This window comes from Heptranchias perlo, chromosome 14 (genome assembly GCF_035084215.1).
Source record: "Heptranchias perlo isolate sHepPer1 chromosome 14, sHepPer1.hap1, whole genome shotgun sequence".
NCBI lineage: Eukaryota > Metazoa > Chordata > Chondrichthyes > Hexanchiformes > Hexanchidae > Heptranchias > Heptranchias perlo.
Window position 1 is genome coordinate 22447073 of NC_090338.1, and position 14327 is coordinate 22461399.

Consider the following 14327-nt stretch of genomic DNA (forward strand, 5'->3'; position numbering starts at 1 on the left):
TGCTTCAGCAATATCCGCATTAGAGTCCTGATGCTATAGAAATTGCTTCATTTATACTGCAGAGCAGTTTCTAAAGCAGCCGGAACAATGTAAAAATAATTGCATTTTCAGTCATTTTTAAAGTTGACTATGTGCTTGGCCTTACCTAGTGGATTTTATTCTTGCGTGCTTTGTTCCCTGTATCTCTCTTTCCTGATACCTCTTTGCAAATTAAGAGAAAGTCAGTTTCCTAGCAGTGATAGAGTGTACTCATATTGTTTGGTGAATCACATTTTCAGATCAATGGAGGAGAGTTACCAATACTACTTACGTTATTGTGAAACTGCTTTATAATTGCTGTTTCATTCTTAGAAGGCAGTATGTATAAGTTTGGCCTCCATTGATGGAAAACTGACTTTCTCAAATTGCAGTGGTAGCAGCAGAGAGACAGGTAATCAGCATTTTGTTCCCAGTGTCCACTTATCCGCATTTGAGAATGAAACCAGTGCGGTTTGAAATTTGCTGTGTTCCACCGACGTCACCCAATGATGCACTGCAGATCATTTATACTTAATATTACTCTTCGCAGAAGTGAAGATGGAGATTTACTTGTGCTATATTGTGATTGTGAGTAGGTAGTTGCTTAAACTGTAGATTGAATGGTGTTTGTAGCTTGTTGAGCAGTTCTGGAGTCTAACCACCTCCCCTTGACATTCAACGGCATTAACATTGCCGAATCCCCCACCATCAATATCTTGGGGGTCACCATTGACCAGAAACCTAACTGGACCAGCCACATAAATACTGTGGCTACAAGAGCAGGTCAGAGGCTGGGTATTCTGTGGCGAGTGACTCACCTCCTGACTCCCCAAAGCCTTTCCACCATCTACAAGGCACAAGTCAGGAGTGTGATGGAATACTCTCCACTTGCCTGGATGAGTGCAGCTCCAACAACACTCAAGAAGCTTGACATCATCCAGGACAAAGCGGCCCGTTTGATTGGCACCCCATCACCCACCCTAAACATTCACTCCCTTCACCACCAGCACGCCATGGCTGCAGTGTGTACCATCCACAGGATGCACGGCAGCAACTCGCCAAGGCTTCTTCAACAGCACCTCCCAAACCCGCAACCTCTACCATCTAGAAGGACAAGGGCAGCAGGAACATGGGAACAACACCACCTGCACGTTCCCCTCTAAGTCACACACCATCCCGACTTGGAAGTATATTGCCAGTCCTTCATCGTCGCTGGGTCAAAATCCTGGAACTCCCTTCCTAACAGCACTGTGGGAGAATCTTCACCACACGGACTGCAGAGGTTCAAGAAGGCGGCTCACCACCACCTTTTCAAGGGCAATTAGGGATGAGCAATAAATGCTGGCCTTGCCAGCAACGCCCACATCGCATGAACGAATTTTTAAAAAATATTGAGCTGCAAATTTATTCTGAAGGACTTTTTCCATAAATTGAAATTACCTGAGCTGGTTATGCCTATTAGCGCACTCAATGGCGCTAGAGGCATTGTTTTTGAGCAGCACTTTGGCATATTTTAAGTGTCCTATCAAGATGACTAGGTGCAGTGACCACCATTTTAATGTTATGCTGTTTCAGCTGTTTTTCAATTTACTCACATTGATTGAGCCAGACGAACAGGTGAAGTTTATATTTTGTTCAGTTTGCATTTGCAATATCTTCCATTTCTTTACTGGTGCTCAGTGATTGGATGGTATTGGCAGGAATCAAAATAAATGTGAGCTTTGAGCAGTCATGTCCTCCTTCAAGCTTTTGTTACTTTTAGATGTTTTCCTAACAATATGAATGATGGAATGTTTTTAAAGCTGAGAATTGAGATGGTATTCAAGATATACCAATTGCAGTTAGATATCTGGTATTTAGCAGTTGTAGAGAGCAGTGGAGTTTGTTCAGCTGTTGAACCACATGTTCAGCTGTCTCTGCTGCTTTCCCCTGCCAACCAAACCAAACCTTCATCGAGGCTGCTCTACCCTAGACCTCAATCCTAGTCTCAGGTTTCTCTGCTGTTTCTTTCCCATCTCTGCCCACCCCCACCCCCGTCCATTCCAAACTCATCTCATCCATGTGACCCACCTCCTGCCCCCTCAACCCCATTCTGCTAAACTGTTGACCACTCAATTACTCTTCCTGGCCACTGTTTAAATCCCTCAACAGGATTCTGCCCTTCACAGAGCACTGAAATGGCTCCAACCAAAGTCATGAATAACACTTTCTGTGACTGTGACCATGGTGTGTTACCCTGGTCTTCCTTGATTTCTTTAGTGTGGTTGACCTTGTCAAAGGCTGCATCCTCCTCCAATGCCACTTTGTCATCCAGCTCTGTGCAACTGCCCTTGCTTGGCTCGCCTTACCTATCTGATCATAGCCAGAGTATCTGCAGCAATATTTCTCTTCCAACCCCTCATCATCACTTTGGGAATCCCCCATATTTGGCCCCCTCCTCTTTCTTATCTACCTGCTGCCCTGGGTGATATTGTCTGCAGACAAGGGGTCATCTTCCACATTTACATTGATGACACCAGCTCTACCTCTTCACCACCTCTTTCGACCCCCTCCACTGTGTCTGCGGTTTCAGACTGTTTGTTGAAAATCTAATCTTGGATGAGCTGCAATTTCTTCCAGCTAAACATTGTGATGACCAAAGTCGTTATCTTTGGCTCCTGCTACAAACTCCGTACTCTTGCCTCCAAATCCATCCCCCTTCCTGGCTACTGTCTCGGCTGAACCAAACTATTTGCAGTCTCTGCATTCTATTTGACCCCAGGCTGAGCCTCCAACCTCATCTTCTCTATCACAGAAACCACCTACTTCCACCTCCTGTAACATTGCCCACCTTCCTCCCTCCCCCCCCCCCCCCCCCCCCCCCAATCTCCCCCTGTCTATTTTCTGCTGAAATCCTCATCCATGTTGTTGTCACTCCGATGCTGTCCTGGCTGGCTTCCCAATCTCCGTAAGACTCTGCTGCCCATGTCCTATCCTGCACCAACACTTGCTCACCCATCACCCTGTCCTTGCTGACCTACATTGGCTTCTGGCCCCCCAACGCCTGACTTAAAATTCTCCTTCATGGCCTTGCCCCTCCCTATTTCTATAATATTCTCTAACCCTACATACCCCTCCCACCTGAGCTCTCCATTTCTTGTAGCCCCGACCTCTAGTAGAGCTCCTCCCTTCATCCCGAATGTGGCGTGGCCTTGCCTTCAGCTGCCTAGGCCCAACGTTGTGGAATTCCCTGCCTAAATGTCTACACCTCCCTTTCTTCCTTTTAAGAAGCTCCTTAAAATCCCCTGCTTTGACCAAGCTTTTAGATGCCCTGCCTAATATCTCTTCCTTCGGCTCAGTGTCCATTTTTTCCCTTATGCCTCTGCGAAGCATCTTGGGATGTTTTTCTGTGCGATGGATGCTATATAAATGCATATTGTTATTATTCTTTAACTGGCGCTGGGCGTTTCTGGGTGATAAACAACATTACATAAACTGCACGGTAATAGATTTACACTACTGACTACTGTGATATGCAGCATTAATTAATTGTTAATCGTATTTTTAAAGAGTAGGAGGCTGACATTTTTTCCTATTTGTTCTGTAGATGGACCAAACCCCTCACCTTTGGCGACTGTGTAGGAGATGAATTGCCACTGGGTTGGGAAGAAGCATTTGATGCACAAGTTGGAGTCTATTACATTGATCATAATACACGTAAGTATTCCAATTATAGAATTATATTGCTTCACCTCTAAGTATTTAATCAGAAACTGCAAAGCAATTCCATTATTCTGTAGTTTTTTGGTGAAAAATAAATGTGTACATTTTTTTGTGTTCTTAGTTCAGCAAATCCCACAACCAGATTTTGGCATAATCAGACCATTGTCACCTCTTGAAGGCTTTGTGCATGTTTCATTCATTTAAAAAAAAATAGATGTAAACACAATTTCATCGTTTATTATCTTAGAGACAACACAGATAGAGGATCCTCGCGCTCAGTGGCGAAGAGAACAGGAGCGCATGTTGAAAGACTATCTGATAATAGCACAGGATGCACTAACTGCACAGAAGGAAATCTACCAAGTGAAGCAACAGAGATTAGAATTGGCTCAACAGGAATACAGGCAGCTAAATGATGTCTGGAAGGATAAATCTGGTTCCCAGACCAGCTGTGAGTACTGATAAACTATTTCCTTCTGCTTAGAGAAGTATTTGTTGATTTTTATTTACATTAATGGAGAATTTCATCCACTTATCCTAATGCACAATATATATGACAAAGCTTAAGATGCAGGTGTTCCCCACTCTACGACTTAGTCTGCAGCCAATTTCTGACTTTTGGTTAATGATTTCCCTCTTTTGGTTAATTAGTTCCCCATTTCTGGCTATTTGGATTCCCATCTTAGTCTGTTGGGGGAACTGGCTAACTTCAAATGCAGTTTCACCAGAATGATACCACAGTTTAAGACACAGATCGATTAAATTTTTGTTAGGTATGGCTCTGCATCTGCAAAGAATATTGTCCATTGCTTTTTTAAAGGATTGCCTTAAGTTTCCATGAGCATTATAGAGTGTGCCTATTATTCTATTTTTATATACGTTGCATTTAAGAGGCAAAATTTTCATGTGTGAATATTTTCGTGGTTGTTTTTCAGTATTCTCGGGCTCTTCGTCTAGTACTAAGTATGACCCAGACATTCTCAAGGCAGAAATTTCAACAACAAAATCTAGGGTAAGAACAAACATCATTCATCAAGTTGTGACTGTCAGTTTTTATGGAGCCACTAAATTGGTCATACTTATCCTTTCGAATTCTTGTAGTTTACAGCTGTAGAATGCTTATTCATATTCCAGAACTTAAAGGTTTAAAACAAGTATCTGGTGAGACCTGCCTCTGTGAGTGTAATGTTATGTGATAGGGCCACCTAAAGTAAAAATTAGAAACACAACTTTGGTACCACGTAAGAGAAAAAAAAGTAAACAAAAATGGTTCTGTGGAAAAAGTGCAGAGCTTGAACAAAATCGGTAAACTGACTAGAAAATGAATTAGAAAATCAGTCGAGGAAGGAGTTGAAAGGCAGGACGTGGCTCAATGCCGTAGTTCAGTTATCTCCCTGCCCACTAACCCTGCTAGACACGAACAAGACCCTGCTCTTGGTCTTAACTCCCCAGGTGCAATGTCGTGGGAGATTGACTAGTATTTAAAAAAAGAACTTTCTCTGGTCATTGCCATTACCTCCTGTTGGAAAATAATTCAAGTATTTATTTGAGGAAAAACAAAGCGCTCGAAAGTCCGTCAGCATCTGCAGGATGAAAGATAAAGTTAACATTCCGAGTTCAAACCTTTATCAGAACCCAGATCTGATTTTATCTGTTTTTATTTCTGACTTCCAGCATTTGTTTTTTTTTCCTTTTATCAACTATTCACTTATTGATTCGTGTGTCTGTGATGGCTTTGATAGTGTAAACAGGCAATCTCTTCACAGAATTCAGCTTTAAACTGGATTTGAATGTGGAATTGTCTGTTTGCTGCAGAAATACTGGGTAGATGAAACATTTAAGATTGCAATGCAGTCTTAAAGTGTATACCAAGAATTTATGTAATGCTGTATGAGTAGCACTTTCAGGAGAGGAAGTGGGGAAAATTGGTATATACGTACAGAAAACTACAAAATGCAGAGAGGATATACATGTATGTAAAACAACTTCCTGCCTGTTAATTATCTAATAAACACTGTTGTAGAAAAAAATCCTAATCTTCACACTTTTTTATTATAATAGGTGAATAAACTGAAGAGGGAGCTAGCTCATATGAGGCAGGAACTTCAGTACAAAGAACAAGGATTTGAAACTCTTAAAGCGTAAGTATAAGATGACTGTTAAACCTTTTTTTTCAGAAACTATCTTTCATGTAAGGAGTTTGTATAAGGAAAAAGTACAATCTTCACTAGAAATAACTATACTATTTCTCATTTATATATCCTTCAAATACATATTCTTTGGAAACAAGAATTGTAACCAAAAACTGGAGGGCGGTGAAGGTTTCATTTCTGAATTTAAAAAAAAAAGGGAAAGGGATAACCCCGGTAACTATGAACCAGTTAGCCTTGATAACATTGTTGAACACATTACTAACTTAATAAAATTCTTTGAGGAAGTTACCAAGGATGGATAAAGGGAGTGTTATGTACTTTGAAAAATGTTTGATAAAGTCCATAAGAAACCTGTTACAAAGATTACGGTCACAGCTTTGATAGGCAAGTTCACTGAAGCTACACTCCCAGAGATGACTCATGGATGGGAGTCTGAGTCAGAAATTGGGGCTTTCATGTTATAGCCCTACTTATGACTCTTGCTTTAGTCCAGCAAAACTCTACTCTGGGAGTGTAGACTCGCTGAATCTGTCTTTAAAGGCAAAGTGGTGGTATGTACAGGGCTATGACTGAAGAACAGAAACCAGAGAATAGAAGTGAATGAATGTTTCTCTAATAGGGCATGCCCTTAGCTACATCTTGCCTATGTTGGGACCTTATATGTTCTCCACATATATAAATGATCTAGACATGGTAATAGAAGGAATGAAATCAAATTTGGCTTATAATAATAAATTACGTGGCATGGTAAATTGTGAGGATAACTTTGAAACGAAACAGGAGGACTTAGACAGAAAATATGGTGGAAAATGTAGTTCAACACAGATAAATCTGAAGTCAAAAGAAAGAGAATGGAAATACCCTAAAGTGTAAAATGGAACTGACCAGATGTAGGTATGGAGATACAGAGATGTTAAAAGGATAATTGTAGATGAAAAAGAGAAAATTGGATTCTGGTTTAGATACAGTTATTGAATTCAAAAGCTGGAGGTAATGATTATGATGAATCTATACAGACATTGGCTAGGCTGCAGTTGGTGTATTTTTTGCAGTTTTGGGCATCCCATGACAGAGAGGATCTAAGAAAAGATGCAACATGGATTCATTGAGATGATATCTGGGATGAGAAGATTTAGTTATGATGAGAGACATTAAAAAAAATAGGCCTTTATCCACTACAGCAGAGAAGGGATTTAATAGAATGCTCAAAATTATGAAAGCATTTGAGAGATTAAATAATGAAAGATTATTTCCACGGGTCAGAGAATTGGTAACAGCAGATCATAAATGCAGGATTAGAATTAAATACATAAAAGGGGAGATTAGAAGGATTTTGTTATGCAAAGGATTATTAAGATATGGAATACTTTACCACAAGTGCCTATAAAACCAAGGCAATCAGACATTTAGCAGTGAGTTAACACTTGACGAAAAATATTAACGAGTATGGAGCAAGAGCAGGGACATGGGATAGGTGGAGCTAGCACTGGGAAAGGCACAATGGGCTGAATAAACTCCACCTGTACCAAAATTCCATGATGGTATGAAATGAATAGCTTGTCACACAGTTGGGGGAAACTGTGGATCACCTTGTCTTTTAAGACTTTACATCTTTGTACCAGTTGTGATCTTTTCCCCCCTGCGCTGAATATAAAGTTGCATCTCTGTTCTCCTTTTGTCTACAAAAATATAATGATTCGGCACTCGTGTCATGATCACTTTACCAACCTGTCTGCTCAGTAACGCCGAGGAGCACAGTGTCATAGCTGATGCTCAAACAGGGATCAAGTATAGTTGTACAAGTGGATCGTGTTTCCTGGGACACTTCAGTTTGTCTGTCAGGTGGAGATATCAAGAGGGCTGTCTGTCTTTCATATTGGCTGCTTAGACTTTGCTGCAGGAATAAAGAAAATTTAGTAGTTGCATTCAACAGCTTGTCAGTTTTTTTAAGGTGCACTGTTTCTGTTCGAAGCCCTTGGATTTCCTGTCGTTCCAAAGATTACAAGATCCAATTGGACAGACTAAGTAATCCTGGAAGCTGCTTACTGACTAATAGAAACTTTCTACCTCCTTGAGCTAACCATAGTCAAGTCCATTGCAGTTTCTAACATGCAGGATCTTTCCGCACAAATACGGCATGAATCTCCTTGGATTTTCCTTTTTTTGACTTGGATTTTGAGAAGAACAATTTATTTCTTTCTTGTTGTGGATGCTCTGTCCAGAAAATCTCCACCTTCAAAGTATACAATTTTAATGGAAAAGATGTGCCTTTTAACATAAGAGAAGAGCGAGAAAAGTGTATTTGGCCTAACGAGGCCCATTTTTTCCACAGACGATACATAATCCACCAAATTGTGGCCTCTACCTCCTTTTTATCCCTGATCCTTAAAGATGATCAAGAAAAATTCCAGAATTTTCACCCATCTCCACTGTTCATTTGTGGTCAACTGCCTTCGATGGTCCTGGCAGCACAGGAACCATTGTGGCTCACATTTCAGATTATGAAATAATCTCCATTCCCATTCTCAGTGGGTTATTTATCCAGTTTGTTATCCAATTTTTGTCTGATAATGGTCCTGTGAAGTGCTTTGGGATGTTTTACTACGTTAAAGGTGCAATATAAATGCAAGTTGTTTTTGTTCTGAAGGTGTTAATTGACATAGCATGAATTGGTTTTAGGACTCTTCCATAATAATCACTATTCTGTCAGGTCGGGGGTGGAGTAAGGGAGCAGTTCTTTAAATCTGGCTTCAATCTTGTTATCATTGAACTCTGTCCTCTGCTGTGTTCTCACAGTGCATTGAAATAATCTGTTTACATACACATCAATGGCCCTCAGCACTTTAAAGTCCTCGATCATACCTCCCGTTAAGTGTTTTTTTTTTCTCCTGTGGAAATTATGATCAGTTCTGAGTTTTTTCCTTCTAACTTCAAGTACCAAATCCTGGAATCAATATTGTTTTTGAAACTTCATTGTCCTTTTGCAGGTACGGTGTCCAAAATTGCGCGCACAATTTAAAAATGTGCCCTAACCGGTTATCTTGTTTAGACTTGTAGTTAAATGCCCTTGGAATGTATCCTAATTTTTGATTAGCATTGGCTTTGTTGATAACAAATTGCCTGGAAACTTTAAGCAAAATCCTTTACCTTTTCATCTTTGCTTCTTTATATATACTTTTGTTTCCTGTTTTGCTAACTGCAGATTATGTTTGTGTGTCGGAGAGCTTCCTGGTCACCATCATTCTATTTGTTGGAGTAGGAGGTATTTGCTGTAACTGCTGGAGAGATGATATAGTTACCAGGGAGAAAATAACAAAAGCCTTCTATGGAAGAAATTATTGTTCCTGCCATTGTTAGTACTTTATAGGCCACAGTAAATGGATTATCAGGGCTTTTCATCATTATTCTCATTACTGGATTCAGCCCTGAAAAGAGGGGTGAAGACTCCTGATGGTTCTTGTTACTTCTGAGAAGAGAGGAGGTAAAGGAGGGCTGATAGTGTGTATTAGTGTTGGTGGTGTTTGTCCCAGCAAAGAGGGGTGAAGATTAAACTGTTGTGTGGATAATTATTTGCCCCAAAAGAAGAGGAATGAAGACAGGACTGTTCTTGTACTTTGATAGGTGTAGGTAGATTGTGTGGCTGAAGATTGATATCACTTTCACAATTTAAAAAAAAAAACATCTTTTCTGAGACTGGAGTCTTTTTGCTGGGTCTGCAACATGCTAATTAACTAAATAGAGGTGATCACAATTGAGCTAATTAAGTATTTAGAGGAGGCCAAATTATTTCTGTCATTATCAATTGTACACTTGTACACCTTTTTAAAGTCATAAACCAAGGCCTGTATTATCTAAATATTTACTTCCTGTTTTGGGCGGTTTCTGGGTGGGCTGTCCAGCCTTTGATTCTGGGATATTCCACTAGAAGTGATGGCGGACATTGAATACGTCTGCTGATATTTGAGCAGACATATTCAAATTCCCAATAATTAGATTAGTTCACAAATATTGTTTGTGTATCATTTATTAGATTTCTGTTTACTGAGTTGAAATGTATGAAATAGTGGTCAATAATAAATTACAATTTTTCTTAACACTCTATGTTATGTAACTTTAATGGAAGCAATCGATAATAAGTGTAGGAGAAAAGTTTAAAGCAGCATTATAATCTGTTTTATTTTGTTGGAAAAACACTTCAAATATATTTTGGAAGTTCAGTAAATACTTTTTCTAAGAAAACTAACCTTAAAACAAATGTTTTTACATTTTTGTAGTAAAAGTCTTGTAATTAAAAATATATGATTGGCTGTGCCAGAAAATGTTGAATAACTTGTGTATCCTCCCAATTATTGACTGTTACATGCATTTTCAATGACAGAATTGATATAAAGATGTCAGGGGCTCAGGGAGGATACAAACTCGATGAAGCACAGGCGATTGTGAATGAAATGAAAACCATCAAAAAGGCTATTAGCTCAGGAGAGAAGGAAAAAAGAGACCTCATACAGGTAAAGTCTTAATGGTGTACATGTCAAATGTTACAACTCATCACTCACTCTGAAACCTGAAAAATGAATCCTTTCCAATTTGAGATTGGTTTTGGATCAGGCAGTCATAGTGGCAGCAGTACTGACTAAATTCATTATTTTTTATTTTCAAATCCCAAGCTTTTGCATGGAAGATAACTTCACCAAATACCATGGAATTGTTTTTTTGCAACTTTTTACTTGCTTTAGTACTTTAAGCCCGCAAATTTTGTAATGCAATAGGATAGAGCAGAGACTTCCAAACCTTTGGTGCTGGGGGTTCGATACTTGTGTCAAAATTAGTGAGTGGGTCCATGATTGTGCAGAAACGTAAGCCCTGATGTACTGAAAATTCAAGCACCCTCATTCACAAAAAACACACGACATACACAAAAAAGTGAGACTGCCCATACACAAAAGTCGAGATCCCTCCCATGCACACAAAAAGCTATACACCCAAACACACACACAATGAGAAATCTTATCCAAAAATGCCACGCCCCAGTACACCCACTTTTCAACCCCTGGTTGGCATGATACAAGCTGGTATATGCAAGTCCTTCCACTATGCTGATGGGAAATGTCAAGAAAGGAGGAAGAGAGAAAGCAGGGAACTACAGGCCAGTTAGCCTGACGTCAGTCGTTGGGGAAATGCTGGAATTCGTTATTAAGGGAAGTGGTAACAGGGCACTTAGAACATCATAATATGATTAGGCAGAGTCGATATGGTTTTATGAAAGGGAAATCATGTTTGACAAATCTATTAGAGTTTTTTGAGGATGTAACTAGCTGGGTAGATAGAGGGGAACCAGTGGATAATATATTTGGATTTTCAAAAGGCATTTGATAAGGTGCCATATAAAAAGTTGTTATGCAAGATAAGGGCTCATGGGGTTGGGGGTAGCATGGATAGAGGACTGGTTAACGGACAGAAAACAGAAAGTAGGGATAAACGGGTCATTTACAAGTTGGCAGGCTGTAACTAGTGGGGTACCACAAAGATTGGTGCTTGGGCCTCTGCTATTTACAATCTATATTAATGGCATGGATGAAGGGACCAAGCATAATGTATCCATGTTTGCTGACGATACAAAGCTAGGTGGGAAAGTAAGCAGGAGGGCACAGAGTCTGCAAAGGGATATAGACAGGTTAAGTGAGGGGGCAAGAAGGTGGCAGATGAAATATAAAGTGGGGAAATGTGAGGTTATTCACTTTGGTAGGAAGAATAAAAGAACAGAATATTTTTTAAATGGTGAGACATTATTAAATGTTGGTGTCCAGAGAGACTTGGATGTCCTGGTACAAGAAACACAAAAATTAGCATGCAGGTACAGCAGGCAATTAGGAAGGCAAATAGCATGCTGGCCTTTATTGCCAGGGGGTTGGAGTACAAGAGTAAGGAAGTCTTACTAAAATTGTACAGGGCTTTGGTGAGACCTCACCTGGAGTACTCCGTACAGTTTTGGTCTTCTTACCTATGGAAGGATATACTTGCCTTAGAGGCGGTGCATCGGAGGTTCACTAGATTAATTCCTGGGATGAGAGAGTTCTCCTATGAGGAGAGGTTGAGTAGAATGGGCCTATACTCTCGAGTTTAGAAGAATGAGAGGTGATCTCATTGAAACATATAAGGTTCTGAGGGGTAGATGCTGAGAGGTTGCTTCCCCCTGGCTGGAGAGTCTAGAACTGGAGGGCATAGTCGCAGGATAAGGGGTTGACCATTTGGGACTGTGATGCGGAAGAATTTCTTTATGCAGAGGGTTGTGAATCTTAGGAATTCTCTACCCCAGAGGGCTGTGGATGCTGAGTCGTTGAGAATATTCAAGTCTGAGATGGATAGATTTTTGGACTCTAGGGGAATCAAAGGATATGGAGATCGGGCAGGAAAGTGGAGTTGAGGTTGAAGATCAGCCAAGATCTGATTGAATGGCGGAGCAGGCTCGAGGGACTGTATGGCCCCTCCCCTGCTCCTATTTCTTATGTCCACTGTATAGCTGATGAGGAAGCTCTGAGACTTGAAACAGCTGGTGCTGGAAGTTGCTACCTGGAGATGAGTTATGAGAACACATGCTCGTATCTAGGGTTTGTCCAGCCAATCAGGTTCAGCAATGAAACCTGGACAGGTAAACAAGTTGCTCGGTCTGTGATTCTTCCCACTCGGCTATTGATAACCCTGCAAGCCAGTGCCCCAGTAGGTTGGACAAGAAATGGGAAGCTTACCAGTGTTTGTGTAGTTCTATCTAGTTAAACTTCAGTAGTACCTCTGGGCACATTTCGGGGTCACCTAAACTTTGGCTCTATCAACCTGTGCCTAAACTGTCTGGACTTGCCTAAATGGGATGTGTCCCAACTCCGTATTAGGCAAGCAGAAATTCTGCAGGTGTGGATTTCTCAGCAGATTGGTTTGGAAACTATTAAACATGGTAATGAGTTTATGTGTGTGTCAGGATACTGAGCTCACTTAAGAAAAAAAGTATCTTTGTGATCAATATCAACCCCTGGGGTGAGATGTACTCATGAGGTGGATTTAATTTACCTGCAGCCAATTCTGAGGTAGAGAGGACAGATGCAATACCCTTATTTTTGCCCATATAAACAAGGATCCTGTGGAGTTTTTATTTCTCAATGAAATGTATTTTTGCTGAGAATTCTGAAATATTTCTTTAAATATTGGCGATTGCTTATCTATCATCAAACCTTTTTATCTAATTTCCCAATCTACCGTAGCCAACTCGCCCCTCATATCTATATAATTGGCTTTATTTAAACTTACGACTCTAGTTTCGGACTTAGAATTTCACATTGAGTTTGAGAGTGACATACTTATATTATGATCACTCTTCCCCAGAGGATCCTTTACTATGAGATTACTAATTAACCCTATCTCATTATACAAGACCAGATCTAAAATAGCCTGTTCCCTGGTTGGTTCCACGTTATACTGTTCTAGGAAACTGTCTCGAATGCATTCCATGAATTTGTCCTCTAGATAACCTTTGCCAACTTGATTTGCCCAGTCTTTATGAAGATTAAAGTCCCTCACGATTATTGCCTTACCTTAGTTACAAGCTCCTATTATTTCTTGATTAATACTCTGTCTAATGGTGCAGCTACCGTTAGGGGGCCTATAAACTACTCCCACCAGTGTTTTCTGCCCTTTGTTATTTCTTATCTCCACCCATACCGATTCTACTTCCTGATCTTCCAAGCCAAGATCCTTTCTCGCTGCTGTCGTTATGATATCCTTTATTATCTAGGCTACCCGCCCTCCCCCCACCACCTTTTCCATTCTGCCTATCTTTCCAAAACATCAAGTACCCTGGAATATTTAGTTCCCAATCTTGGTCACCTTGCAACCACGTCTCGAAAATGGCCATTAGATCAAACCCATTTATCTCTATTTGTGTCACTAATTCATCTATCTTGTTATGAATGCTTTGTGCATTCAGATAAAGAGCCTTTAATTTTAACTTTTTACCATTATTCCATGCTATGACCTCATTTGTTGATGCACCATTTCCATTAAGCTCTCTGTCCCTTCCTATAATGTTCTGCTTATCCTTACCCTAATCACTTCACTGCTCTATTGCCTTATCTTATCTGTTTAGTTTTCTAAATTTCCCCTCACCTGACCCCTCCCCCACCCCCTCGTTTTAGTTTAAAGCCCTATCTACTGCCCTAGTTATTCAATTCGCCATGACACTGGGTCCCAGCCCGGTTTAAGTGGAGCCCGTCCCAACTGAACAGCTCCCTCTTTCTCCAGTACTGGTGTCAGTGCCCCATGAACTGAAACCCCTTCCTCCCACACCACTCTTTGAGCCACGCATTTAACTCTCTGATCTGCTTGACCCTATGCCAATTTGCGCGTGGGTCAGGTAGTAATCTAGAGATTATTATCTTTTGAGGTTCTGTTGATGAATTTTGATCC

The 14327-nt window shown here is 40.4% G+C and overlaps 1 protein-coding gene across 1 annotated transcript in view; it reads left to right on the forward strand.

Annotated features, from left to right (window-relative positions):
* Window positions 1–14327, forward strand: part of wwc1 (WW and C2 domain containing 1) — a 121817-nt gene that overhangs the window by 34470 nt on the left and 73020 nt on the right. The window contains exons 2-6 of the mRNA XM_067996101.1: window positions 3605–3714; window positions 3968–4171; window positions 4656–4732; window positions 5782–5861; window positions 10252–10381. Coding sequence (XP_067852202.1) covers window positions 3605–3714; window positions 3968–4171; window positions 4656–4732; window positions 5782–5861; window positions 10252–10381 — 601 coding nt within the window. The remainder of the gene's footprint in view (window positions 1–3604; window positions 3715–3967; window positions 4172–4655; window positions 4733–5781; window positions 5862–10251; window positions 10382–14327) is intronic.